At 44.4% G+C, this 26637-nt stretch overlaps 2 protein-coding genes across 2 annotated transcripts in view; both read right to left on the minus strand.

Moving 5' to 3' along the window:
• Positions 1 to 404: 404 nt before the first annotated feature.
• Positions 405 to 5777, minus strand: LOC135812522 (uncharacterized). The gene is made up of 3 exons (XM_065325854.1): positions 5296 to 5777; positions 2096 to 2344; positions 405 to 1280 (listed from the first exon to the last, which is right to left on the minus strand). Exons 1-3 carry the CDS (start codon positions 5591 to 5593, stop codon positions 748 to 750), a joined length of 1080 nt encoding a protein of 359 aa, XP_065181926.1. The 5' UTR covers positions 5594 to 5777; the 3' UTR covers positions 405 to 747.
• A 7786-nt stretch (positions 5778 to 13563) lies between these two features.
• Positions 13564 to 26637, minus strand: part of LOC135812523 (uncharacterized) — a 32590-nt gene continuing 19516 nt past the window's right edge. The window contains exons 3-5 of the mRNA XM_065325855.1: positions 22361 to 22864; positions 17792 to 18007; positions 13564 to 14617 (exon numbers count right to left, since the gene is read on the minus strand). Coding sequence (XP_065181927.1) covers positions 13608 to 14617; positions 17792 to 18007; positions 22361 to 22864 — 1730 coding nt within the window. The 3' untranslated portion in view covers positions 13564 to 13607. The remainder of the gene's footprint in view (positions 14618 to 17791; positions 18008 to 22360; positions 22865 to 26637) is intronic.

Here is a 26637-nt window from a genome sequence, read left to right on the forward strand (position 1 = left end):
AGATTCGTCATATTCGTAGATACATCATTTGATCGCCGATTATGTATCCATCCCTCCCCCTCCCCCTCCCCTGTATCCGTGCTGATGGTTTAGCTTGGAGACCAGTATATAAGTGGTGCGTTTTAGGCACTATCTTCCTCAGCCTACTCAAGGTCAACCAATGAGGGATGAATTCCCTTAAAAACACTGTGTATTGAGCAGGGAGTGGTGCTTTCTTGGAAGGTACGACCTGCTCCTCGTGTGTTCCGGATGGCAGTCGTGAGTCACTCAAGTTTAAAGTTCGGCGAGCAACGTGTGTTCTTCGTTGGAACGACTAACTTGATGACTAATACAGCCGCAACTTCTAAGTTCGAAAAGAAAAAAATTGCGGTGTGCGGTGACTGTATGCGACAATGAGAGAAACGTCTACCATGCTGACAGCATCCAAACCATGCCCAGCGTATGTTTATGATGATATGGGAAGAAAGCTTAACTGCACTATCATGTCATACAATGGAGTAGGAGAATCTCAAAGAACAAATAATGCACTCAGCTTAAGGGAATGCCCGGGGTTACGAACCCCACATGTCATACAATATTGGTGAAGACAGAGGTACATGTATATGCCAGGGAAAGGCAACAGACAACGTTATGGATAGGTACCGCAAAGCGAAAATGGTACTGCAGTTGCTGTGTTCATTTTCACTGTACTTAATTGTCAAATATCTCATAAGTAACCCTGTTTAAAACAATGGCGATGGGTAATACTTAATTGGTGTCCGTGTTGGTGCGGTAAACAGAACTCTCCGTGAGGTCACAGGATTTCTTTGTAATGCTGACATACGCTGTGCTCTCGTACATGGGAACATTAGACTGGTTGTTATCTTGCGTTGCTCCTGATTGTTCTGAGTATTTTGAGGCATCATTTGTCACTGTCTCGTACATGGCAATTTCTTGGGTGTTGCGGACAGGGCCATCCGGATATCCTGAATTGCTCTGCACAGATTTATTACATTTGGGTGGGTTCTGGCCTTCCGCTGGACACATGGAAGAGCGAAATCTACGTAGGAAAACTGTTCCTAATAGGAGTCCGAAGACAATAACTGACACTGAAATGCCTATTATGGCACCACGGCTGGGAAAAAAAGAAGGTTGATTTTCTGCCATTGCGGTCACTGTGAGCGTTGAAAGTGCATTGGTATTTGTATTGCCTCGTCCTGTTGATACAGTTTCTTTGGTTGACTGTCTAGTCGTATAACTGTCGCTACTGGGCGTGATGTGAATTGAATTCGAAGATGAATCTGCGGGAGAAAACATCGAAGCAAGGATACTGTATTTTACGGTGAGAAAGTTTCTGCACTAAAAATAAACAAAAATATATGCTGCATGCGGTCTCTTGTCAAATTGGATTGGAAGTTATCAATATGCCCACATTTTTCCTCAAGTGTACATAGAGCGACACGTCAAGGAATATCCTGGATAAACAATATGATTTTGCTTGTGCACGCCAGGCTTGTCCATTGGCAGGTGATGGGTGAAATTTTAATTCAAGCTTCTTTTCTCAGACCTATCCACTGCCAAGACAGTATGATGTTGGTGGGTATGCTGCAAAAACTACGAAGTAGGGCATATTTGAGTAGATTAGGTGAAGGTGGAGAATTTGTCATGTCTCAAAGTTCTCAGTATCTGGCTCGCAAGAAAATGCCATGAGTAGGCATTTTAAAATGGGCATATTTGCACTGCTCATTTGAAGTTTATTTTATTAATTTTTTACAAAGAACACAAACCCGGGTCGAGACAAAATATAATAACAAAAAAGATAACAAAGTTGCATGCAGTGAGAACGAAGCAACGACTAGAAAACCGAAGTTGACGGTTGACAGAACAAACAATTATTAAGTCGGAGCTGACTACTGTATCCACTAGCGCAGCTGTGTTTGCGCGATTGATTCGGCTTTGGATTAAAAGTCATCTTGAGCATCACCCAAACTAAACAACCTCGCGTTTCTAAATTTCCGAGTAGAAAATCATTCCGTAGAAGGTAAGAGCAGCTTTGGAGATAGAAAGCCAAGGTTAATTCTCGCTTAAAACATATTTGAAGCTTAACTCCACATACCTGACTTTGCGTTGAGTGTCGTTACGACCCTTTCGTCAATGTATGTCAAGTGGGCGGATAACGGTTTAATTGTTGATGTTTCTGTGTTCAAATCAAGGGTTGGTCTGTGAGATATGTCCCTGGATGCAATAGGACCCTGTACGGAAGTTGTGAGCACATATCTGGATGTTGTACGCTCGCCGATGGAAGTAGTCGGAACAGATCTACGTGTTGTAGAGGCGGTTGCAGGTGGTTCTTCCTCTGTGGTGTCTGCAGAATTGTTATGAAAAATGAAACAAAAAGCAAGAAATAAGTTCCAAAAGTCACCCTGTCACAGACCGTGCCTTCTGACTCGCGACGTTCAATGTTGAACAACGCAACGACTGCAGCATGTCGTGTCGTACGAGTCGTACAAGATCTTACAGCTCACGTCACTCCAGCCTTCCCGACCGGCCTTGCACTGCGCCCAAAATCAGTGTCCATGCGGCCAGGCGGCAAGTTGTATGGCAACGGCATCCCCTTGACCTAAACGTCTCGGCCACGATTCAAATCGTGATTGCGACCTCCGGAGATTGTACCGCGACTTGGCGGCAACATGATCGTGGACGTGAAGCGTGTTTGTGTAAAACGTGGCCTCAAGTATGTTCAATTTCTTAAATTCTGGTGTGTTGATTCATGAAACTCGGCAAGTGTCGATGTCATCCTCAACATCTGCACATTTTGTAGTTGGGGTCTTGCACGCTCGCACCGCTATAATTATATGCATTCTTTGCCCTTTTTGGACAATTTTGTTTTTGTTGCTTCGTTGTGAGTTGATCGTGTCCGTGACCAATTTCTACGGTGTACTCGTTGAATAGGATGGCAGCTTGGTCTGGTTTCGGAAACCATCTTTGTCTTCTTTTTCTGCGATGATTGAATGCCATACCTCAAGAAAGTTCAGTTACATATCATCGGAAAATGCAGTTTTCATCTCGGCAACAAACAACAGAAACCATTACCGGAATTTACACTGCACTTGCACTTGCCCCGACCACGAGGACAGGAAAGCGAAAGCGCTTGGATGTCAGCGGCAGCCCCTCAAGAGTCCAAACCTACAAGTACATGATTTTATGAATTATTTTCGTCGACTTCAATAAAACGAGCCACGAGGCACTTCCTCCAACATGCAACAGGCGAAAATTTACATCCAAAACGGACCACAACTTTATTATGGAAACGCACGCATTCTTATGGTTAGGAAATGCAAGTCGCAAAGTTTGGGTGACAACTTCACATCTAGACGTGTATGAGGCCTGGTGTGAGCACGACTGCCACGTTGCTGCGTTTCGCTGTTAACATTTTCATAACGTAGACGGGGACGCAAGTGCACTAACACGGCTGTAATTCGAGTGCGACTGCTCCAGATTTGTACTTGGAAATTTGTATTATGCCAAACACTACGCTTGCCATGATAACTCGCAGAACGGCTAACACGATTTGAGTTGACTTTTAGAAAGATAAGATCTCATGTCACTTATTGTATGTAGGGGTAGTGCAGGAGCGCTACAGACGAACTGCTTTATCATCTCCTTGGGCTATAGAATGGCACACCTTCCATGGCTACACATTTTTGGTCGTCATCATTAACTGGTATTGTGAACTTGATTCCGCTTCATTCAAGGGAAAAACCTGAAAAGAAGTCAACCCGTCGAAAGTGTGAAAGTCAACTCGTCAAGGACCACGCCTATTAAGCTCACTTGGTCTCATGTTTCTTCTACAGCTGTATTTCTAGATTTAGAAATTTTTAAGATAGATGCGGATAGATTCTCCTACGGAACTTTCCAGAAAGACAGGAATGCATATTTATACATCCCTTTCAAGTCAGACCACCCCCGCTCTAATCTTAGATCATTTATCAATGCAGAGCTCATCCGGTACAACAACCGTACAAACCAGCTACTAGAGGATATTCTCAAGATTCGCAAGCTTTTCTGGCTCAGACTCAGAAAACGAGGATATCCACCCGAATTCCTGTGTACGCTATTCATTGCTGTAGAGCCCAAACCGCAAGTCTTTGTAAATAAATCTACAGACTCGGTGCATAAGAACAAACAGTATGTTTTCTGTACCACATACCATCCGCACTTTGTCAGAACAAACTATCGCTCCCTTCTGAATCAGTCACTTTTTACTGATTCTCAGATTTTCTTTAGAAGCACCAAGCAGCTTATTTACAATTACCGGTAGTTCACTCATACGACAGAGCATACTTTGCTCTGCATTTTTGGTTGGTTCCAGAAATTTCTGGAACCAACCAAAAACATCTGTACAAACCTACAACTTTCACCTAGTTCAACCCTATGTTCATTTACTTTTGTACAGCTTTACAACTTTTCACCTTGCTATTTCCTAACCTGCCTACTTGTGCGCACGCATGCATTCTTGCCGGAGATGTCTACCTGTGGCGACAATAATTTTTTCATGGACTGATCTTCTTTTTTAGTGTTTGCACACTCTTGGCTGCTGCTGCTGTGGCGCTTTTGTATTTACATGCTGCTGCGCTCTGTACGGCTGCACTAGCCGTGTTAACTGTCGTACCCAGATGCACACATTCAATCCCTGGCTATGCTTTGGAATTGTTTTCGTTGCCTATGTCCTCATCTCTCTTCGTTTTGTTTTCGCTGCCTGGGCTCTCATTTATCTTTGCGTGCTTGCTTGCTTGTATTGCTGAGGGAACATATGCTGGTTTGTATTCGTGGGTCCCCATGGTGCATGGGCCACGCGTACTCATCCGGCGGATATGTGTGAATAATAATAATAATAATTTCCTAAGGTTCACGCTACCTGTGTGTATTAGCCACATTTGCGCCAAGACAATTATTTTACTGCACTGCTTCACGCTCAGTTACTGGTGCATAGTGCAACATGATTAGCAACCTTCTCCACTTTACACTATGCCAATTCACGCCTACTATGTATATAAGCTAGTGTTTTGTACCTCATTCTTCATCCCCTGATGAAGCATTCTAATTGCAGAAACCATTCAGGTATCAATAATAAAGTTGTAATGTATGAATTATAACTAACATTACTGTGCTCTTGTTGTGTCGGGAGTTGAATGCATCTTCCCCAGTACCATTAGCGTTGCATCCAATTGGAACCATGCTTTACTTAAATTATTTCATTACGATATTATTCTTCAATATGAGTACTAAAGAAACGTGTCGTTGCTGGTCACTTACATTCCATGAAGATACGAATTATCGTACGGTTGTGACTGTCCGCACTGACACTGCATTGTGAGCCTACACCATCCCTCACTACTGGCCTGATAGAGACTGTTATTCGAGACGGACTTGGACATTGATGTCTTAGATTCGATGGCAGTGTATCCAGGCCAATCCATCGAATACAACTTCCTCCTTTGGTACAGGAATGTTCACTAGTAACAGAACGGGTGTACGTTCCTCGTTTAAGTGTAACGTCTACTTGACAGGTTGATCCTCTTCGAATGAAGACGTTCGCATACTGTACTAGCATGTTGCATCGTGATTCTGGCAAAAAATGTGCAGAGACCACCTGTTCCCTCGTAACCCTTCGCCATCGAGAGTGCTGTGGCAAAGCGGCAGTGTAGTACAAGACTCCAGCAGCGTTGATAGACTTGGCCTGCACTTGGTAATAGCCTCTCAATAAACATTGCCTTCTCTTGCAAGGTTGCTCACCGTTGACCATCAAGCTTAGCCCTTAACAGAGACAGTTCATAACAACTTATATGTTCGGGTTGTCGGGTAATTCATCATACGGTTTCCGTGCATTTAAAACTTCATTACAGGACCATTGCGTTCCACTATGTAAACAAAGGCAAGGAACAAGGTGGTGATGTCCATTGTAAGTACACAGAACGCAGCCTCAGTTGAGGTAAAGTTAGAATGAACCTGGTTAGCTCTCATTTCCATCGAGTCCGTTTGACATGCGCTAACTGAGGATGCCGAAAGTCGGTCGATGATTGCGTATCATTTTAAAATTGGACCCAAAATCCCATGTATCCTTTCATTTTGTAATGAATTCATTTAGATTTGTGCAAAACCCCATTCTAATTTCAGATTTGTCTGGGGGGTGGGGGGGGGGGTAGTTTGGAGAATCGGTGTGATTGACTACCGCTTTTGGTTTCTCATCTTGATTAAAAAGGGTAGAGCTCGATAAAGGGTTTTATACTGTAAACATTAGCCGAGGGTAAGACAACACCACTAACCCTCACATGTGAATTGTAACAGAAAAATAGGGCAAAAATGGTGCTGTTATGAACCCTGAAAAGCACAGGTGTCACAAAAGCAAGATCAATCACAAGGAGACAAAGAGAGGTACATGTACACAAAACTATTTCGTTATAAACTACGTGTGACAAAGGAACTACCTGTCACAAAGATTTCAGAGTGGGCAGAAGGCTGTATGTAAAGTAGAGACAAAATGGCAGTTAACTACATCTTCAATTTACGATTTCAGTTCTGCAGGAAGCGTGTGTTCCTCGTTGGAGCAACCAACTTCCATTCACCTATTCCAAAAATTGCATCACGACAAATACAACATACCCCGGTACATGTAGGCAGCACATATTGTTGAAGGTGAGTCCTAGGTGTCGCAAATGATGAGATTGATTCTAGGCGGGGAGGGGGGGGGGCTGCCAGAACACAATCTAGAACTAACATATTCAACTCATGATTGCTCACATGATCTAGAAGTCTTTTAAAATCAATAATATGGGCAGGATATGCCTCTGAATGCACTTCTGTTTGGATCGAACGAAGAGTAGAATAATGTGTTCAACATAATTGAAGCGTCACTCTTCAGAGGCCATATGAAGATTTTGGGTACCGGTTTGGAATTTGTAAATGGGGCGGCTAATCATTGCGTTATACTGAACAGAAATTCTGGATTTACGAAATTTATCGCTCAGAATAAGTGTTCTGAGCCTTAAATGGTCAAAGCTGTACATCAAACAGTACATTATTCTTACCAAATAGAAATAGAACTATTTGAAACTGCATCATCACTCCCTTATCTTGTCACTAGCTCTCGTTGATACTTTTCTAGCGTGGAGGAGGATTTTATTACTTTCTGAACAGACTAACCATTGAGCGCAGCTTTTGAAATCTTCAAGGAAATGAGGCCGTGACTGCTTGTGTCGAAGTTCGTGTGGGCGCAGGTCTTATACCACCTACCTCTAAGTAAGAGCACTTAGCACAGTCGAAGAACTGACAGGGAAGCAGCCTTGACGCGTGGAAGAATTTTGGGTCTAGGGCGTATTTACCAGCTGTGGTTAAATCCCACGACTGGGATGACAGACACGTAGTGCATTACGGCAAGCTAGATCAGACACGATGCTCACAGTGCATGCCACAGGGTTGTGCAAAACGCAAATCCGAACTCGGAAGAGCGAAATGATTGATATACAGTGCTGTGTACAGACATGGACATGGCTAACGGCGTAGGCTTGGCATATTTAGCCTTTGGCGCACTCAATGTTTCATTGTTGAACAGTAGAATCAGAAAACACTGTTTCGTTCAGGGAAACAACATGTTTTCCATATTCGATGAACCTTGCACTGGACTGACACTAACCTGCGTTCCTGGCCAAACAAGGCAACGTGAACAGTATGTGATTTGGCAACGATTCAAAACAGGAAATCTAGCAATGCTGCAGGACCGTCTCAGTATTCCTGGACGCTCGCACAATGTAGTCACATTGAACAAATTCAAACAGCTACTGGTATATGGCTGAATTTGCTGACCGACCGTGGAGTTTAAGATGGGCAACTGTGAGGACTGACAGACACATGCAGTGCAGCATAGTTGGTCTCACAGGATGCCTTTTGTGACTTATCGTGAATGTACGGGATGTGTGGGCAGATTGAACGGAGCTATCCATGCGTGAATGCAATGCATGCGCCAGTCGGCACTAGATGCAGGGCCACACAGCGCCATGCAATTATAGTACAGTACGTCTAGACTAGTATCCTGCGGGTGATCAACGACCACTGATTGCGTACTTAGCCTGTTGATTGTTTTTTTTGCCAGGTGTGTTCTTTTGTTATGGCCCTATGTATGGTTGTTAAATGTAGTCAGTTTATCGCCAGCACATCGACAACAATGTTCAGATAAATAGGAGCTGGAAGTGTGAACAAATCCATTCAAACCAAAGAGCTGCTTACTGGTATATTCTTGAACATTATTGTTTTAATTTTCAATCAAATCGTCTGAAAAGTTCTCTTGAATTGCTCAGGCTTACGTTGTAAACTGTCTTACATGGATTATCTGGTGACTCGGTCAGTATCGTTATCAGTACGCATCATACGGTCGCCAATTTTCTGTACATCCGTCTACTAATCCACAAACTCGTCTCCCAACTCTTGTGCTTGTCAGTGTTAAGAATTATTCATCATGAGACGTTGGCCAGTGTACATTCCAACTAACACTAACGATTGCGCACTGCAGCCCATGGAAACCTTTGTCAGCCCTGTTTCGGGTTTGCATACGTAGACAGCGAAAAGGACCGAGTAGTAGACCACAATGCAAGTTCCTGGTTTGACCAGCTACGAATGAAACGTTAGAAGCTATTGCGTCGTGAAATTAACAAGCGTCATATCAATGGCTACTCTCCCTACCACCATCATGAAGGACCTGCACGACATTCCTTTGAAGAATGCCAGCGACCTAGAAGGAGCACGAGCATTTGCTGCAGACAAGTCGAAATGGAGATCAGACATTGTTTATGGATGAGTTTTTTGTTGACTGGAGACAGAAGCGGACTTGGCTTAATTTCAGTGTATTCTCATGCATTGTTCTTTGGCCTTTGTACGCGTGCTGTGGTATTATTATTATTATTATATCAATGGTTGTGTTTAACATCATGTTCCTTCTCGCTAGGCTATGCTAGTGAGGGAGAGGAATTGAAGTTGAACTCTCTTTAAAGCTCCATGTCCTAAAATCGATGCTCTCGCCAGCTTCAAGTTGAAAACGTGTTCCAATTGGTTTTTAGTTGGCAGTGACACACATCATCCACAATACACACGGGGCAGTGACCCACCGTTGCTGCAGGGTACTCATTATAAGTTGGATTACTATCATCAGTCGTGAGTAAGGTATTCTGTATTCTTTGGAAACTAAGCGTAGAGAAGGAGAATGCATAGTTCGCACTACTCTACGATTATTCATGTTTGTTTGTTTGTTAGTCCCCTGGTCTGTGACGCATTGCAGTAGAAGATCATCAGCAGTAAATAGAAGTCAAGGGGTAGAGCACTAAAGTAGACTCTAGTCGCATTTTCGAAGAAGAAGGCTGGCCAGTCGTAGATCTACGTGTGTGGGTGGGTGGGAGTACGCATATCTATGTGTGTATGTTTGGTTGAAGTGTTGCACTTATTCGGTCATAAGGTTATGTGAGGGTGTATGTATGCACTTCGTTGATAGAAGCGTACTATTAAACTTTCTTCTATGTTTCATCCTGTGAGTGTGAGGACATTATTAGGGTTAGTCCATGCTGCTCAGTTTTCGGCAAACATCAAGTGGTGTTTTGTAATGTTCCAGTCAATTCGCATTGATACCCGCTTCGTCACAGAAGAAGCGGCTTTGCGATAATATTTATGACTACAGTTTGTAGCTTTGACCCATTGGTACTATTGTGGGTATTGTTTCCTTCAGAATACCTCCAATCTGAAGAAAGCAAGTTCCGAATAAGTTGAGTGAAAGGAATGGTGGTTGTGATAAAGACCATGCGAGGGTTTGTAATTATTCGTGGCCTTTGTGGTATTTCTCCATCCTTGTCCCGTTGCATTTCTTATGTGGCATGCTGGATAGAGGTAGGGCGTCAAACTCAAAAGTAAAGTCGCCGTGCCCATATCGTGTAGCACCAAAAAGCTACAAAGAGATATGGCCATCCAGACTACGTTATCAACGGCCTATCGTGGATCTTGCTTTTTGAATAGCAGTAATAATTATTCACCATACTTCACCATATGTTCAGTGGCACGCACGTGGCGTGCTAGCACAAGGAAACGGCATAGTCCCAACATAGTGCAGGTAGAAAAAGAATGTGCGTGTACTGAGAAGTATTCACAACTCCATCCATGACAAATAGTTATAGAAGTAAGTGATTTCACAGATTCAAGTTACAGTTAGACTGATAAACCAGTCCCTTCTCCACAATACTCACTAATGTTGCCGGGTGGAATGAGCATAGATACAGCATTTAATAATGGTTAAGCGGACTCATTCGGCTCTGTACAGAATTTTAACCACCCGCCACACACAATACTTGCTCTCTCCTATCCTTCACTGACGAGAATTGTACACTCCAAACAGCTGGATGAAGGAACTCACTCTGAATGTCTTGCTATGCTGATGGTGTATTGTGTGGCAACGTGTCACGGTTGGCTGGAGCGCACAGTTATGGTATGGTGATTGATCCAAATAATTGGCACAGCATCCCATGAAATTTATCATATGTGGCATATGTGTATAAATTCACGCCAGTATGAAGGTGGCGTGTATCTGCGGCAATAACCTATCTTGCTCAGACTTCACTTGTTTTTGAATCTAGGCCCATGTACATCTACTCTGTCTGTACCATTTCGAAAACTCTTGCGTCGTTACGGTTGGAGACAGCCAGTCTAACGCCATCCGGTATTCTACTGGTGAGCTAAACTTAAAATCACACCTTTGTGGTCACGATACGCACCTTGTTTACGCGAATAGAAGTTGACAGTATGAGGTCAGTTTACTTCCCTGCAATAACTGAAATGAATGTACATGATTGTAGTACAATCATGTACATGATTGTATTCTAGTTCTTCAGACTTAGTAGTGTCTTAGCGCTAACTTGAAATCAATGCAGTAACATGACAACACGACAACAGTAGCTCAGGCAATCTTCCACAGAACCGCTAAACGCAAAGTCACACTGTTTGCACTCTTATGATGAAGAGCGTTGAATTCCTCATCCACCAGCCAATATTCTAGTTTTTTCCTTTCAGCGCACTGTGCTGTTATCCTCCTTGAACTATTTATCAGGTACTTTGTGTTCCCCATCAGTGGCCGTACTCCAATTCCTCCTTGCAAGTCCTACGTGCCATTTGTTGATTGACTCTGTCAGAGCAATGCCCATATGTCATAGCAGCTTTCTCTCTTATCTGGACCGCAAGGCGGAGGTCAGCGTAAGGTTCCCTATTGAAGTCCACGAACCAATCGAGACAATAGCTGGTACGTTTTCGTACTGCTGCACAGTTTGTGTCACTATCCGCATTATGAAAGAGCTACTAGACATAATACACTTGCAAGTAAATGTATAATCAAAAGAGTGCAGTTAACTCTAGATTAATTGAAATAAAGTTCGGAGCAGTAACACATATCCAAAATTTTTGCTCTCTCTCTCTATCTCTCTCTCTCTCTGTGGAGCACGGACGCAAAGCATCATGAGCTGATAGAAGCTAGGTGAACCAACTCGTGGAAACAAACGGTGTGTGAAACCAATGTAAGTGAACGATCGGCTTGACCATGATACCCCTGTGAAACTCCTGTGGTCCAGGGGTCATGTTGTAGAGACGTTTTAGGGGAGCACGCGTAGCTGCTGCAGTCCTGACAGCGTTTTTCCACAAAGGGCACGTCGTGGTAGATGGCCTTTCAGTAGTATTCAATCATAATTATTTCATGATAATGCACTTATCAGTTCAACCTATTTGTGGCAGTGTTTCTTACTGATATCTCACTGCTTCGGAGATAACTGTAGAAGAATATTGTGGCTGATGGTGCAAAATCTGGGCTTCATGCCGACCGAATGACTGGCTGACACTGATGGAGTTTTGAAATTTAGACGAGTGGATGATCAGGCCTCTTTCTGGTGCACTCGAAACGGCAGTTGTGAGTCAGTCATGCGAAAGTCAGTCAGCAGGAGGCACGAGCTCCAACGCTTGCAGAAGCATTTTTGTTCACAGCATCACAGAAGGTGACTGATATAGCCTACCATTGAAAGAACGGAACAATACTTGGGTGAAATCGGCAATTGGAACTCATTGCATGATAATTCGTCATTATAGACATTGGCAGCTACGTTGCGGGTTACTCAACAATTATAAAATTCTTAAATCAAAGGCGCTCAGGATTTGGAGGATGAGAACATTGTATGTTTCTGTATGCAGTACTGGATGTGTGCCTATGGTGATAGCATTTCGGGCAGGCCGGCCGTATGTCTTTCAAGGCAATTTCCGTAAGACTATAAAAACTATGTAATATTTCAATTATGGAGTCAGCTGTTCGAGTGCACATCCAATACGTGAAAGAGTTGATTGCAATTTAGTTGTAGAACATCAGTACCATCGGACAGTGTCGTGGTTGGTTACGGAACGAGCTGATAGTCAAGTGACGGGTGTCTCATTGCACGGTATAGCGTAATTTGTAGTTCCTTCGTGCTGTTTCTTTCCTTCAGACATTAAAATAAATCAGATTACCTCCTATTGCGTCCAACATTAAAATATAAGACACATTGTACAAAACCATAGTTACAGTTCTATTTCAATTGAAAACGTTTCACACGATCCTGAACTGACTATGAAAGATAAATTGCTGCAGGTTTCGAGATGTCTGATGCGACCAGGACAATGTAGATCATACCACCGAGACACCTAGCCCAATATGAACTTTGTCAGGCACCCAGCACGCAGGCATTGATATATGCAGGGTCATTATTGTGAAATCTGGAGTAGGGACATCGGTTCAGGCCGCAAGGCGAACAAAATAGAGGAAGGAAATGGTTTAAACAAGAAAAAGGAATTTCATTACGTAAGCAGGTGATGCTGATTAGCAACCGCCAAATAGAAATATGAAAGATACGCATGTCCCATGCGTGTAGTTCAATAGAATGTATCATCTATGGTATGGCAGTATCTACAGTGTATGTATTACGCTGAAATACAGGATTTCAGGAAAATGAAAAAGTTAATGCACGTGCAGGGGATGTATAACTCAAAATGTGATTTGTAACTCTACATGGTCAGTTGCAGGATATTGCACTGTTAATATGTTCGCTAATCATTCTTTTAAAATACAAGATTACGTGTATCATATTGGTGGGATATTCAAAGGGCCTACTCGATGTGGTGCAAAGTACCAGGAAAATTTAGCATCGAAATTTAGTGGCGATCTGTTAGAATGATCATTGGAAGGAATCCTTGTGTTTCTGGAGTACTAGCCTTGAATCAACCTACTCAAAGGTCAGCATAAAGTTACGAGATACGCTTAGAAGTCAGGGGCACCAACATGATGTAAGCAGGTGATCTAACGTACATACACGCACACAAGTGGTGAAATTCAAAACGGCAATGGCCAAATGCAGTTACTTTTAAAAGCGTACGTGCTAGTTTCCATTTTTTTCACTCTCAGTCTGCATTCGTGTATTCAAAGGTTTCAATATCGCGTCGTGGCTGTACATATATATATATATATATATTAGCTTACGCTTGGCGTTTGGATCTTGGTTGCCGCACGTATCTGCTGTGTAAAACCCACTTTAACGCAGATCAACGTTGTCATAGTCCTGTTGCTGTATGTCTGCAAAAGCGCAGGATTCCTTGCCTTCTTTGTGCTCTGGTACGTTGTCGTACGTAGGGTCCAATTCCTCTGGCTGATCTTCGGGGGCACTTGCATTTTCGCCATGATCCATCTGTGATTGTCGCTCCCCGCTGAATTCCCGTTCCTTCGCACAGTTGGGATGGCATAGTTTGTCGTATAATGACTCTGACTGTTGTGGTTGGTGGAAATGGTCAATTTCCTTCACATCAGAATACACTTGTTGCCTTGCGTCTCCGTCAGTGCCCCATTCCTTGCTTGCATAGCGCAGTTTATCATAGGTGGAAACAGTTCGTTGTTGTAGGTCTAGAACGGAGGTTTCCTCTGCAAAAGAGTAAAGGGGATGTTCCCGGTTTTCCTGTTGGGGCATGTTAAGTTGGTCTGACACTGCACCAGCAAATGAGTATTCTGCCTCAGCCTTGGACGTGTTCGATGTCTGTGGCAAAAGGTTGTTGCAATCCTGTGGATTCGTGTTTGTGTAATGTGTCCCCGTGGCCCCTGGTTGGTTTGGTAGGTAGTCTCGGTGTGGGTTGGCATAATACACGGTTCGTGTTGGGTCACACGCATTTCCACGCAAGTCGGAGCAGCTATAATCAGGATTGCTGAACGCCTGGGTGTCCGGCTTGTTAGTATGAGCTTGGGTGTCAGTTATCCGGACCTGCGCGGAGGCTCGGCGGCACTTCTTACATAGAATCACGAATAGTCCAGCAATAAGAACTACAGTTAGAATGCTTCCTGTCAGTATACCTATCCAGGTGTGGTTGGTCGATTCAGCAATCAGAGATGCGCTGGTCGATTGAATTGTCGGTAGAGGAGCTGCAGCTGTTGCTTCGTGTGTAGTGGGGATTGCGTTTTCGTCTGTTCCAGCGCTGTTCATACTCGATATATGTGATTCAGCTGAAGTCGTAGTGGATGATGTGGTTGTTACAGTTGACTGTGATTGTACCGAATCTGAAGGCAATGAAACAAGGAAAGTAACAACAGTGCCCTAGGCATAAGGATGCAATCCACACGGTATTCACCTTCGGATAACGCTGTACATATACCATGTGAAATATTAAGTTTTGGCTTGCCGTCAGAATTACAAAAGGCTCTTAAACTCCATTGTGCCTTTAGCAATAACTGCAATTTCCGTGCTGTACAGTCACACGCCTGTTATCCTTATCCTGAACTTTACACAGAATGGGAACAAGGTTTTTGGCAACTTCAGAATGCCGATACTTGTACAATGTAAGGACTCTTGCAATACGCCGCTTACCCTTATTCTCAATTTTACCCAGAGTGTGCAATAAGCTTTTGGCAATTTGAGAATGAAATGAACATACATGTATAATGTAAGGGTTTTTGTCTTGACGTGTTGAGGGAGATAGTGGGCTGGGGGTGGTCGGTTATGGGATACAGCGAATTTTATAGCGGTCTGGCCACATGTGGATGCATCCTGCACCTATAGACAATGTCAAATTAGTCACAACAGGGTTTCTGCTCTGAACAAAATATTCAATATCACCACATATCTTGGCATCTCCTTCCTAATCCAGGCGGAGAGTATGTAGGTTCTTAACTAGGTGATAGGTCCAAATTGAATCTTCTTAACCCATTGAACGCTGATGACGTCTATAGACGTCATTGAAAATGCCCCCCATGCGCGGGATGACGTCTATAGACGTCATGGGATATATAGTGATTTCTGGCACTATTTGGTGTGTAAAAGCACTGTTAGTCAGTTGGATCATGATCCTGCCTATTGTACGATAGGTCGTTGGTTCGAATCACGCTTGGAAACACTACGCGTCTTTTTTTCTAGTCTTTTCAGCGATCTTTTAGCTGCAATTTCACGCATTTGGCGTATTTCACGCAATTTGAGCAAACTTGCGTCCCCTATTGTGAGGCGCTATTCTTTTTGGGGACTGTATCGATTCTGTCACCCTGTGGATGATAGTCTTGGCAATCCTTTCCAACATATTTGAGGACCCCAGTTGCCAGAACCCTGGAGTTTTAGAACTTGCTATTGGCCCTGTTTTTAGCATTTTATATGCAGAGTACCATAGGCAAGGCCCAGTAGCGCTGAATGGGTTAAGAGAGCATGTCTGAGAATACCAAAGTATGTGTGCAAGTGGATCTCTCCGATTTCGCTCAAAATTTGCAGGTAGGTTCCCTTTGGGGTGTGGATCGATTGTGCAAAGCCCTTGAAAAATTTCTGAAGGGAACATTGAAATTTGCATACCCCTCCAAAATGGCCGAAATATCACATTATTTATGGGTCTAGAAACGAGTCACGCCACAGCGTATACGAACAAGTTATGAACAAAACTCCATCAAGCCAACAATGCCTCACCTTAGAAGAGCTCCTGGAGCAGTACCGCTTAGCCACGCCATCATCCCAGAAGACCAGGTCCATCACCCCCTGACGCCACAAATGATCGTCTTGAAAGTAGCCAATTTACAAGCGCTGGCAAAACAGCCAGCTATGTCCTCAATTGGCCAGAACTATACACCGGCAGATAGTAGAACACCTCGTCTAGCGCTGAGGACATGTCCCCCATTTTCCTTTTGGGGTTTTCTTGAAATAAACTTTTTTGAATTTTTCCACTCGACCATGCTGAAATACGGCCAAAGTCATACCTGCGCAGGAAAGCTCGCCACTCCGCGACGTCTCCTCAGCAGTTTCTACTCCAAAAGTACTCCCAAGGCCGCAGAACAAAGTGAAGTGTTGACTCTGACAAGGAAAAGCAGCGGTGATCACTTGTCACTCCAAACGACAAGCTTCTCCTTGCGCCACCAATAATTTTTTGTGCGACTGTTGATGCAAAAGTAACTAAAGCGCAGTTTTTGAATTTTGTTGCAAGATGCACGGTGAGATCGCGTGCTCTGTGACGTAGGATGACGCTTCCTGCATCTCGATACGCGGCCATCGACCGCGAATGTGCCTGGAACGCTACTCGGAACAGACCATGATGGCAGAGGTAAGATAAGCTTCATTTCCTGCTTGAACTGCTGAGAACCCCCACAAACTGCCTTAGGAGTGTTGCAATGGCAGCAAGCCGTTGAAATATGCCCCGTACAGCATGGAGAGTTATTCGTCTTTCACACTTACCTCCTGCAATCCCGAACATAGTCCAACAGTAAAAGTCCTTTGTTTTCATGTCGATGCTCGACAAAAGCGGCTAGCTCGGTCCCTTTGTGTTGACTGGCACGCGAGCAGCACTGGCTGCACGCACTTGTCGCGTGAACTGGATGAGAGATTTCTAACGTCATAAAGAATGTGATTTCATCATCATTTCACTGGTCTTCGACTTCAACCTACATTGTCAGGGAAAGTCCCGGTTCGTAGGCCTACAAGACGGTCAGCGTGTTCTTGAGCGTAGTAACAACACAAGTGTGATCACTTCCAGACCAACGGGCGTTCAAGGCGAGTAACAAGCGCACTTGACAAAGGTGACTCTGAAATCTCGTGAGCCGTGGGCCACGCGACTTGGCATTCTTGCGTCACAAGGCACGTGATTTCACCGTGCATCTTGCAATAAAATTCAAAAACTGCGCTCAGGCCTTCAGTCACTTTTGCATCAACAGTCGCACAAAAAATGATTGGTGGCGCAAGGAGAAGCTTGTCGTTTGGAGTGACAAGTGATCACCGCTGCTTTTCCTTGTCAGAGTCAACACTACACTTTGTTCTGCGGCCTTGGGAGTAGTGTTGGCTAAGCGGTACTACTCCAGGAACTCTTCTAAGGTGAGCCAATGTTGGCTTGATGGAGTTTTGTTCATAGCTTGTTCGTATACGCTGTGGCGTGACTCGTTTCTAGCCCCATAAATAACGTGATATTTCGGCCATTTTGAGGGGTATGCAAATTTCAAGGTTCCCTTCAGAAACTTTTTCAAGGGCTTTGCACAATCGATCCACACCCCAAAGGGAACCTACCTGCAAATTTTGAGCGAAATCGGAGAGATCCACTTGCACACACACTTTGGTATTCTCAGACATGCTCTCTTAAGTCTATTTCCAACTGGTACAGTTCAATACTCATCAGGCAATAATAATGCTCTATGCGGACAGCGGAGAATTTTGTAAGATAGAGAAAGTGTAGGCTTTCAAAATATTCCCAGGTAAACATTTCAAATTTTCAATACCGGGCTTTTCGTCGGATGGTTTCACAGGCCAATTTCCAATTGTTGTTGTGACCTCGGATGTAGGCTGTGTGGTGTGCTCTGTTGCGGTGATGGTCGGTGAAATGGATGTATTTCTTGGTTCGGCTGGTATATATTTGGATGTTGCAGGTCTTGCTATGACAGTTGTCAGCATAGGTCTATCTGAAGTGGGTGCCAGTGTAGGGGGCTCTGTCGTGTCTGGAGTAACCACAAGCAAATTGGTAGGTAGAAACAAAACCGGTAAACAAAGTTGCCATCCTGGACAGCATCAGGGCAGTCTAGACAGATAAAGGTTTATAGAACGTAGCAAGAATGATTCAATTGGGCAGTGTGATGATGATCAACACCATGCAATTTTGTCTCTCGTCATTACTCTGACCAGCTGATTCATAAAACTCTTATGTAGAGAAAGTATCAAGCTTGTACTTATTTTCACATGTATTAGGTATACATTCTCTATTCGAGCCACATCACATTTCACCGCGAAACAAACATCAGGCACCTCATATATTTCACAGAAAAGCACACATTTTGAAGTAATAAAAAATCTTTGATAATTATAGATGAAGAGCAGCAGCTGAAAAGAGGGACTGTCATTTGCCACCGTTGATGGGTAAATTCCTAAAACATTTCCTCGTGACAGTTATCAGTTGGAATAACTCCACCTTATTGCTATGAAAGAAAAAATACGGAGAATGAAGAGAGGAAGTGCACCATTTTTCAACAGAAAAGACAGTAACGGCAAACAAGGACCTAATAGTGTGAAAGGTAGTACATAGAGCGATTTGATACCTTTGGAAAAGGAAGAAACAGGCCACAAGGCCCTACCTGCCATGCACTAACCTACAATTAAAAACCTTCAATTTAGAGAAATTGCGAAATCCAACGCACAACTCTAAACCATGAACCATCACGTGACTGAAGACTCCGCTCACTTGACAACAGGTGCTTGTACACCGCCGATATCTTCTTGTTATCTCCGTCCCCATCGTCGTGGCCCTCCTCATCTTCTTGATGCTCATCGTCACTATACTAACCATCACAGTCCTTACTATCCCCACCTGCTACACCTGCGCCACACTTCTTGACCTGCCTTCACTGCATTATCCTGCTCTCACATTAGACCACATCACTTGGCAGGATACTGTGTGTTCCTTTAGTAATTACCACCGGAGTCGGAACATTTTTGTCGGTTCTGTCGTCCCCTGCGTGGGGGTGCGACTAGCTGGTTGGAGGTGACAGATTTGGGAATAACAAAAGACCCTCAGCGTATACTCTCACAACTCCATGTGCGACACTGAATCACGAAGCTGTGTTGTGCTCACGAGATGTTTTTGACCCTGGAAGTTGAGCGTCACTGTACGTTTCAGTTGGTATCCCTAGTGATGTTTTGACTCGGATCGCACTACATAATGCAGTGGTCTCGGAGCTGAAATTTTAGCCTACTCAAACTCGTACCAACGCAGATGGCCGATTGGTTTGCAGGCCTGCCTGTGAATCATGAGGTCCTGAGTTCAAGACACTCGCTGGTAGCAGGGAGCTTTCAAACACACGTTTTACGCGTGTTGAACTGCGCCGACATCGATGGTCAACTGGGTACTCACAGCTCCGAATGAGGATAACAAGAAGGCAGTTTACTGGGTTATGGGCCGTTACACGCCCGATTTGTTGAGAGACTCACCTCCTCTCCCATGACTAACTTTTGAGGTCTGCACTCACCACTAAGGTGAAAAGGCATAGTGGTGGCCAGCGGAAGCGAAGGCTTGTGTGTTTCTGAACATTCAAGTCATGCCTTTCAAGTGCAGGGCATAGATTAACGGCCGGACATCGGACATTTTCCGGCCATTTTCGGCCACTGACCGGACGTTTTCAATTTCACCGGACATAGTGTCCGGTCAAAAAAGAAAAAAAGAGCAGCGACCGTTCGACCTTTTTATGCAGAATTGGGCTTTCTTCGGAGCTTCGTGCCAAATGCGACTTTCATATCGTACAACTAACACGTCTACACCGTAGCCTCAGGCGTAGACTTCACCAGATTTACTTGATCCGCCTGTAGCAACGCGGTTGCTACAGTCAATTCACACTTTCAACCTTTGGTGTGGACTTCGCACTTGAATCGATGGGTTGAACTGCAGTCTTCAGTGCAGTTGTTCGCTCTTGAGAGGAAGATGTCATCTTTTATTTTTCACTCTTTCACTGACCAGGAATGCAGATCCTGAGTCTTTTAGAATGTCTTGTGGAAAGCGAAAGGGAGATTCAGAGGACTTGCCGCCGGGCAAAAAAGTCCGTGGTGTGAAGGCCGCTTCTTGCGGTAAGTGGATCTCGGACGATGCAGAGCTGACTTCCGCCCGGCTGATTTATGACCAGCAGAAGAATGATCGGCTGTTAGCAGAATGTTTTAAGTGTTCCGTGTGCAACAGAGTCCGCAGTTGTAAAAACTTCAGCGAGGCTTTCATAACCGGATCCAAGAACCTGAGAACATCAGCGTTCAAGGATCATGCTGGAACGGAGATGCATAAACGAGCAATGAATCTTTTCCGCAGGCAAGAGTGTCCCGCTCGAAATGCCCTCGAATTCACTCCAATTGCGAAGGCACTGTGCTGCCGCTATTGCACGACGCAAATTCGAACTGACTTACCTTCTCTGCAAGGAGCATATCGCGTTCGCAAAATTCTTGACTGCAACGCTTTCTTGTACATACATTTGTCGTCAGTAAATACTTCAGTTTCTAATAAAAATAAACTGGCGAATTGTACATAGTAATGTGTGAGATACGTCCACATAATGAGTCATTGTGAAATACTAGTATACTTCAGCACTACTAAAAAAAAAAGAAGAAACACCCTGAAAATGTGTCGTGGAAAATGTCCGGGCATGTCCGGACAGATTTCAAAACGGAAGGACATTTGTCCGAGCTAAATGAAATCCTTAAGCTATGCCCTGAAGTGAGTGTGAATTCAAGCATTCGACACCATTAGCCGAACACAGCCCCTTGCTGTTATGTCAGAGATTACCGGCCCTGATGAGGCATGCCTAATTCACCATTTGCTGTATGGTACAACACTTTCTGCGAAAGTGTGTGCCACTTCAGCGGAGGCGTTTGTTAGCATGCTAGGTACACCACAGGGTGATGAGCTGAGCCCGGTTCTGTTCGTTTTGCTACCTGGAAGCAGCACTAAGGGAGACTCGAAGCAAACTACAAGCACGGCCAGACACTGATGCAGCAATACTACAGGAAACAGGATATGCAGATGACATTTCCTTCTATTCGACTGAGCGACAATGGCTTGCCAACTCCCTACCCGTGATAGCTGACGGCCTGGGTGACTGGTCACTCAACATTAACAGCAGGAAAACAGAATGGCCTCACATCTCTGCCTCCACCACCGAATGGCGAAGATCGAAGCAACTTGGCTCTCTCTTGGGGGAAGAGGAGGACTTGAGCCGACGAACGGACCAAGCATCAACATCGTATGGCCGCATGCATTCGACCTGGATGCGACCTCAACTTGTATCCGAGGAAACCAGGCTTCGTCTCTACAATGCCATCGTCCTGCCAACACTGTTATATAACTGCGAAACCTGGGGACTGACAGAGGCTGCACTGAAAAAGATGAACGCCTTCCATAGACGTCAACTACGGAAATCGTTCGAAATTAGGTATCCCGGCATCATCTCCAACAAAGACCCATATTCCAGAGCACACACACAGCCACTCTCGCACACCGTTGCTGTCCGCCGTTTCCGGATGCTGGGTCATGTTCTAAGGATGCCATCAGACGCCCCACCACAGCAGGTAATGGACGCCCGAAATCGAACCTGGCTACGGCAGTCAAGGCAAGCGCAGCTTCCAGAGACTGAAGACCATAACCGATCTGAGTGGGCTCAGGATGCGCGCTTTGGACAAGTAATCATGGAGGGAACTCTCAGCCTGAGCTGGTTTTGCTCTGGACTGCAATGCACGGGGTAGTGAACCCAGGACAGAAGCAGACCAGGCATCATGACTTTGCACATCTCTCGTTATGCTGCTTCATTATGCGACCTGTTTTATTATTATTATTAAAATTATGACCTGACGTACACCATAAAAATAAGCAATGTAGAGACGACAGGGACTTGATGCTTTTGTAGAAAACAAATATGAGATTGATTATTACCTTCTGTTCACCCGACTGGCTTCCGTATTCTTTCCCGCACGCATCAAAGCTATATTCGTGTTTGTAAAGCTCCCTCTGACTAGCAATAGCTACCTCTATAGAGATATAATGACCATTTGAAACGCATACTATGATAGATTCTGCATTCGCTATCCAGAAACTACATGTATAAGAAAAGCAAGGCAAAATCTGACGTAAGAACACCGCACAGGCCTTACCGGTGTGAAAATGGTAAGAGCTTTTCCCCTTTCCTGGGAAGGAAACCTTGACGTACCACTACGGAAAAGTATTGTATCTGTACATATTCTGCTCGCACTTCACTGCTATGTAAAAATAATATAAGTTAATTGATTCGGACGAAGACTAGATAGACCTGCCTTCATAATTCACTTACATTCCATGAAGAGACGGATGATCGGTATATTGATCGAGTTTGCACTGACACTGCACTTATAGACTATTTTGTTTACCACCAATGGTTTGATGAAGACTCTCACTTGAGATGTCTGCGGACACTGTTGCCTTAGATTAGCTGACAGCAAATCCAGAAGATGCCATCGAAGACAACTTTGTTCCGTTGGGCCACAATGTGCGATGTGGTGCAACGTGTCCACCTTCCCTCCGCGGATAATTTGAATATCTGTTTGACAGGCTGATCCTCCTTGAATGTAGAAGTTCACGTAGCGTACCAACATGTTGCATTGTGAAGCCGGAGAAAACGGTGCATAGACTTGCTGACCATACATCACGTTTCGCCAATGGGCGTGCTGTTTGGTGAGTGAGCTGTAGTACAATACTCCTACAGTATTGATAGAGCTGACCTGCTCCTGGTAGAGACCAGACATTTGACATCGCCTTGTTTTGCATATTTGCGCATCACAGACGAGGAAGCACAGACCTACACAACAGAGATAAATGTTCAAACAATAATAAGAGAATGACGAAACACTGACTTTCAGTTTGAGCACTCTGGCAACGAACGTTCGGGCCTGGTTTAAATCTGGCTTTGGAAAATACATATTTCATTGCTATCAGGTTCGATCTCATTTCCTCTGTGCTGCGCTGACGAGTCCACAAAGGACGTAAAAGCTCTGTCCGAAAATTGAGGATGAAAAAATGTTTATATAAACACAAAGCAAAAGTGGAAATGACAGCAGTCGTGAAAGATTGCATCATGGCGTAAATTTAAAAGGTGCGAATGACAGTAGTAGTGAAAGGCGTGACTTCAAGTCACAAGCACTGGAGCTGGTTGTCTGCTACTTGATTAGGCGATACTTGTGGATGGTTTGAAATTCCGAAGGTAGTACTTAATCTTGTGCCGACACTTTGACACAAGTTCACTCCTCTTGTTGAGAGAGAGAGAGAGGGGAGCTTGGGTGTTAACGCGATTGCTAATTTGTCCGTCCGGCATAGGTTGAACATTTTTGTTTTGTTGCTGTAGGTCATTGCTCTGCGGTGTACTGCCCATTGAATGCTGAATGCCTTCCCTTCATCCTTCTTGGCCCAGAAGTACGGCGGTAGGCGGGTCTCCTTCTCCTGTTGTCCTAGGGGGAATGATGATTGGTGGGTATAATGGAGTTATTTGAATGTTGTTGTTCGTAATTCAGTAGACTCTTGCTTTCTGCAACTGTGGTTACTCTTTGTTATAGACAGTGCTCTCCGTTAGGCACGCTCCGTCCAGTGGACATAATTCTTTCGTCCGACAGTTACAAGTCCTGGTGTCGTTGTTACCTATTCTTATTATCATTATTATATATTCTTCTTTTACTAGGGAACTCCCAACAGGCGTCAGCCTTTTTTCACAGGGAACTCTCAGTTGGCTTGTTTCTTGGGTCGTAGGATAGTGTTAATTGTGGTGTTTGACGATGGTGGCCATATTCTACAAGCAGGTACGTAGCTAATCTTTAACAAGTTGCGGTTGAAGATTTTGATGAGACTTGAGCTTTTAGAGAAGTGTTTGGCCACTAGCTGCAGGAAGCGATGTCCGACGTCGGTGGCGGCGTTCTTCCTAAACGGTAGATAGAACCATATTATGCCCCGGTGGCGATCCCTTTTCTTCTTCCTTTTTGGCTCGTTCGTTGTACGCTCGTCAAATCACTGTACGTTCTCCCCGTATCCACTCTGTCTCAGTGCGTCACTGTAGGCCGGTGTCGCATCTCTGAACATGTTTTCATCGTTGGAAATATCTGTGAGTCTTCTGCTCATCGATGCAGACAGATTCTGGATGATTGTAGGTAGCTGGTTTGAGTTCCAGTTAATATTATTCGGGTTGTTGTTCGGTTTCCGGTAAGGAAAGTACTGTCCGGTGATCAGGGTCAATGTCACGTCCAGACAGAAGACTCTCTTTTGGTTTGTGTGTGTCGCTATTTTTTTCCTGTCAAGCCTTTATGTTCAATCTTGTCCTTCAAAAAATTAGAAATTGCGCCAGTACCCAAGCACCTATCCCTCAACGAGATGAGTTAAATAACGCCAAATTGTGGCCACAGAAATAAACACTACCTTCGGAACTTCAAACCCTCCACAGCCATACAGCTCCAGTGCTTGTCACTTGAAGTGATACAGTTCACCACTGCTGTCATTCGCACCTTTTAAATTTACGCCATGATGCAATCTTTCACCACTGCTGTCATTTACACTTTTTTTCAGAATCCAACAGCCTCTCTTACGGGCAAAATTAAAAGCAACACAATGATGAGAAATCAAGAGGGGTAAAACATTTTTTCACACAATAACGTTATCAACTCTGCTGGCATACGCATACACAGACACAAGATTATAATGATACTTAGTACTTTACCTGCAGGAGTTGCAAAGAAAATTAAATCAATGCACGCTCCGCGTTTGCGAGGACAGCAGACTGATCATTGACACGACGCATTCGCCGGGCACCGCGAAGGCAGGCAGCACTGGCACGCAGGAGACCAAAACCGAGGGGACAACGCAGAAACGCCATTGCGTATGGCTCTCCTGTTTTCTCTGCAGACAGAGCAGCAACTCGCTTGAGATGATTTACCCTCTATAGACCCAGGTGTCTCGTTATTTTCTGATGATACAACCCTAATGTCAGCATCCTCGTCCTCAGCGTGTCGGCTCAGATATGCAGTGTCCTACGCTGGATGCAAACATGGCGACTTAGACCCAACCTGACTAAAACCGAAATAATGTTCCTTCCCCCAATCTCATCCATGTCACTTTTACACCATCCTGATTTCCCAGAACCCAAAAAGGTGGTTTCCAACCATAAATACCTGGGAATAATGCTTGATGATCGTCTCTCTTGGTCTTTCCATATTGATGCTCTTTGCAGCCGTTCAAGCTCTGCCCTAGGTGTTATACGTCCCCATTGTTTCCATCTTCCTTTCAAATGTAAAATTTTGTTTTACAAACTGTACATCCTGCCTCTTTTCCTGTACGCTGCTGTTAGCTGGTGTGGCTTGTCCTCGGTTCTCGCTGAGCATCTCGAAATCCACCATAGAAAACTTCTTCGTATCCTGTTTAGTCAACCCCCTCTCTACTCTTCTGCTTCCCTGTATGTCCTTGCAAATGCTTGCCCGCTGTCGACCCACCGTCAAAAATTAATTTGCACTTTTACTCACAAATTTAAACTAGGTCTACATCCTCCTCATCTTAACATGTATAACTGATTCCGAATCACAGATGGCTCCCAGACAAGATGCTCTGTTGCCCTCTCCTTGGCTAAAACGTCCTCCCTTGTACGCTCTCCACTCTTTGTTGCTTACTCTGCTTGGCTTGAGCTGCCCGCTCCTACGCGCAATGCCAGTACCCTGGGCGCATTTAAATCTGCTCACTAGATTCACCATCACCTGTCCCTCCCATGCTTCTCCGTCTTGACCATTACTTTTCTTTTTTTATTCACAATGGTTGGTTAACACCCACATCTCCCGTACTGGCTGATTTTCTTCTCATGCCATGAGGTGTTGTCTATAATAATAATAATAATAAGAGCGGAAGCAGCTCGACTGGGTCCACCTGTGGGTGAGAATACGGCTGGTACGAAGGAGGCTCGCTCAACTTCTTGCACCCTCTGACCATACCTGCGACGCTTCTCGCGCTCGTGGCTTTGATAGCGAGCAGCGAGAGAAGAACAACGGTTCGAAGGAGCGAATGGGTTAAACACCCGTATATCAAGATAAACGTGTTCAAACCGTCCTTTCCAAACGCCACTCGCTGCCACATCCAGACGGGCCTGATAGTGGACGGTGTCCGGTAGCGGAAAAGCTCGCCGGTGAGGGGTTGGAGATGAGGCTCTACTTCTACGCTGTGTGCCACCTTCTTCAGTTGGCCAGCGATGATGTCCCGTACCTCATTATGGCGGAGCGTCAGGAAACCACCAGTGGGGCAAGAGAGAGAGAGCATGCTCAACAGAGAAGGTGGCACCCCAGACACAAGTAGAAGGGAGTCATTTACACTTTAGCTTTGTGGTTATAAACCAGTATTCAGATTTACTCTTCACTGTTTTCTGATGATCGCTTATTGCATGAAACTCGGCATAAAAACACCTTTGTGACCCTGTTATTATTGGTTGAACTAGATCTGTCTTCCGGAATTGAGCACTATATTTGACAGCCTGGAACCTCTCTGTTTAAAAGAGATAAATGTGTATATAGATTTTTCGTTTGTCCGTCAGTTCACTACACGATTTCTACACAT

The sequence above is a fragment of the Sycon ciliatum genome, chromosome 3, assembly GCF_964019385.1.
Source record: "Sycon ciliatum chromosome 3, ocSycCili1.1, whole genome shotgun sequence".
NCBI classification, from domain to species: domain Eukaryota; kingdom Metazoa; phylum Porifera; class Calcarea; order Leucosolenida; family Sycettidae; genus Sycon; species Sycon ciliatum.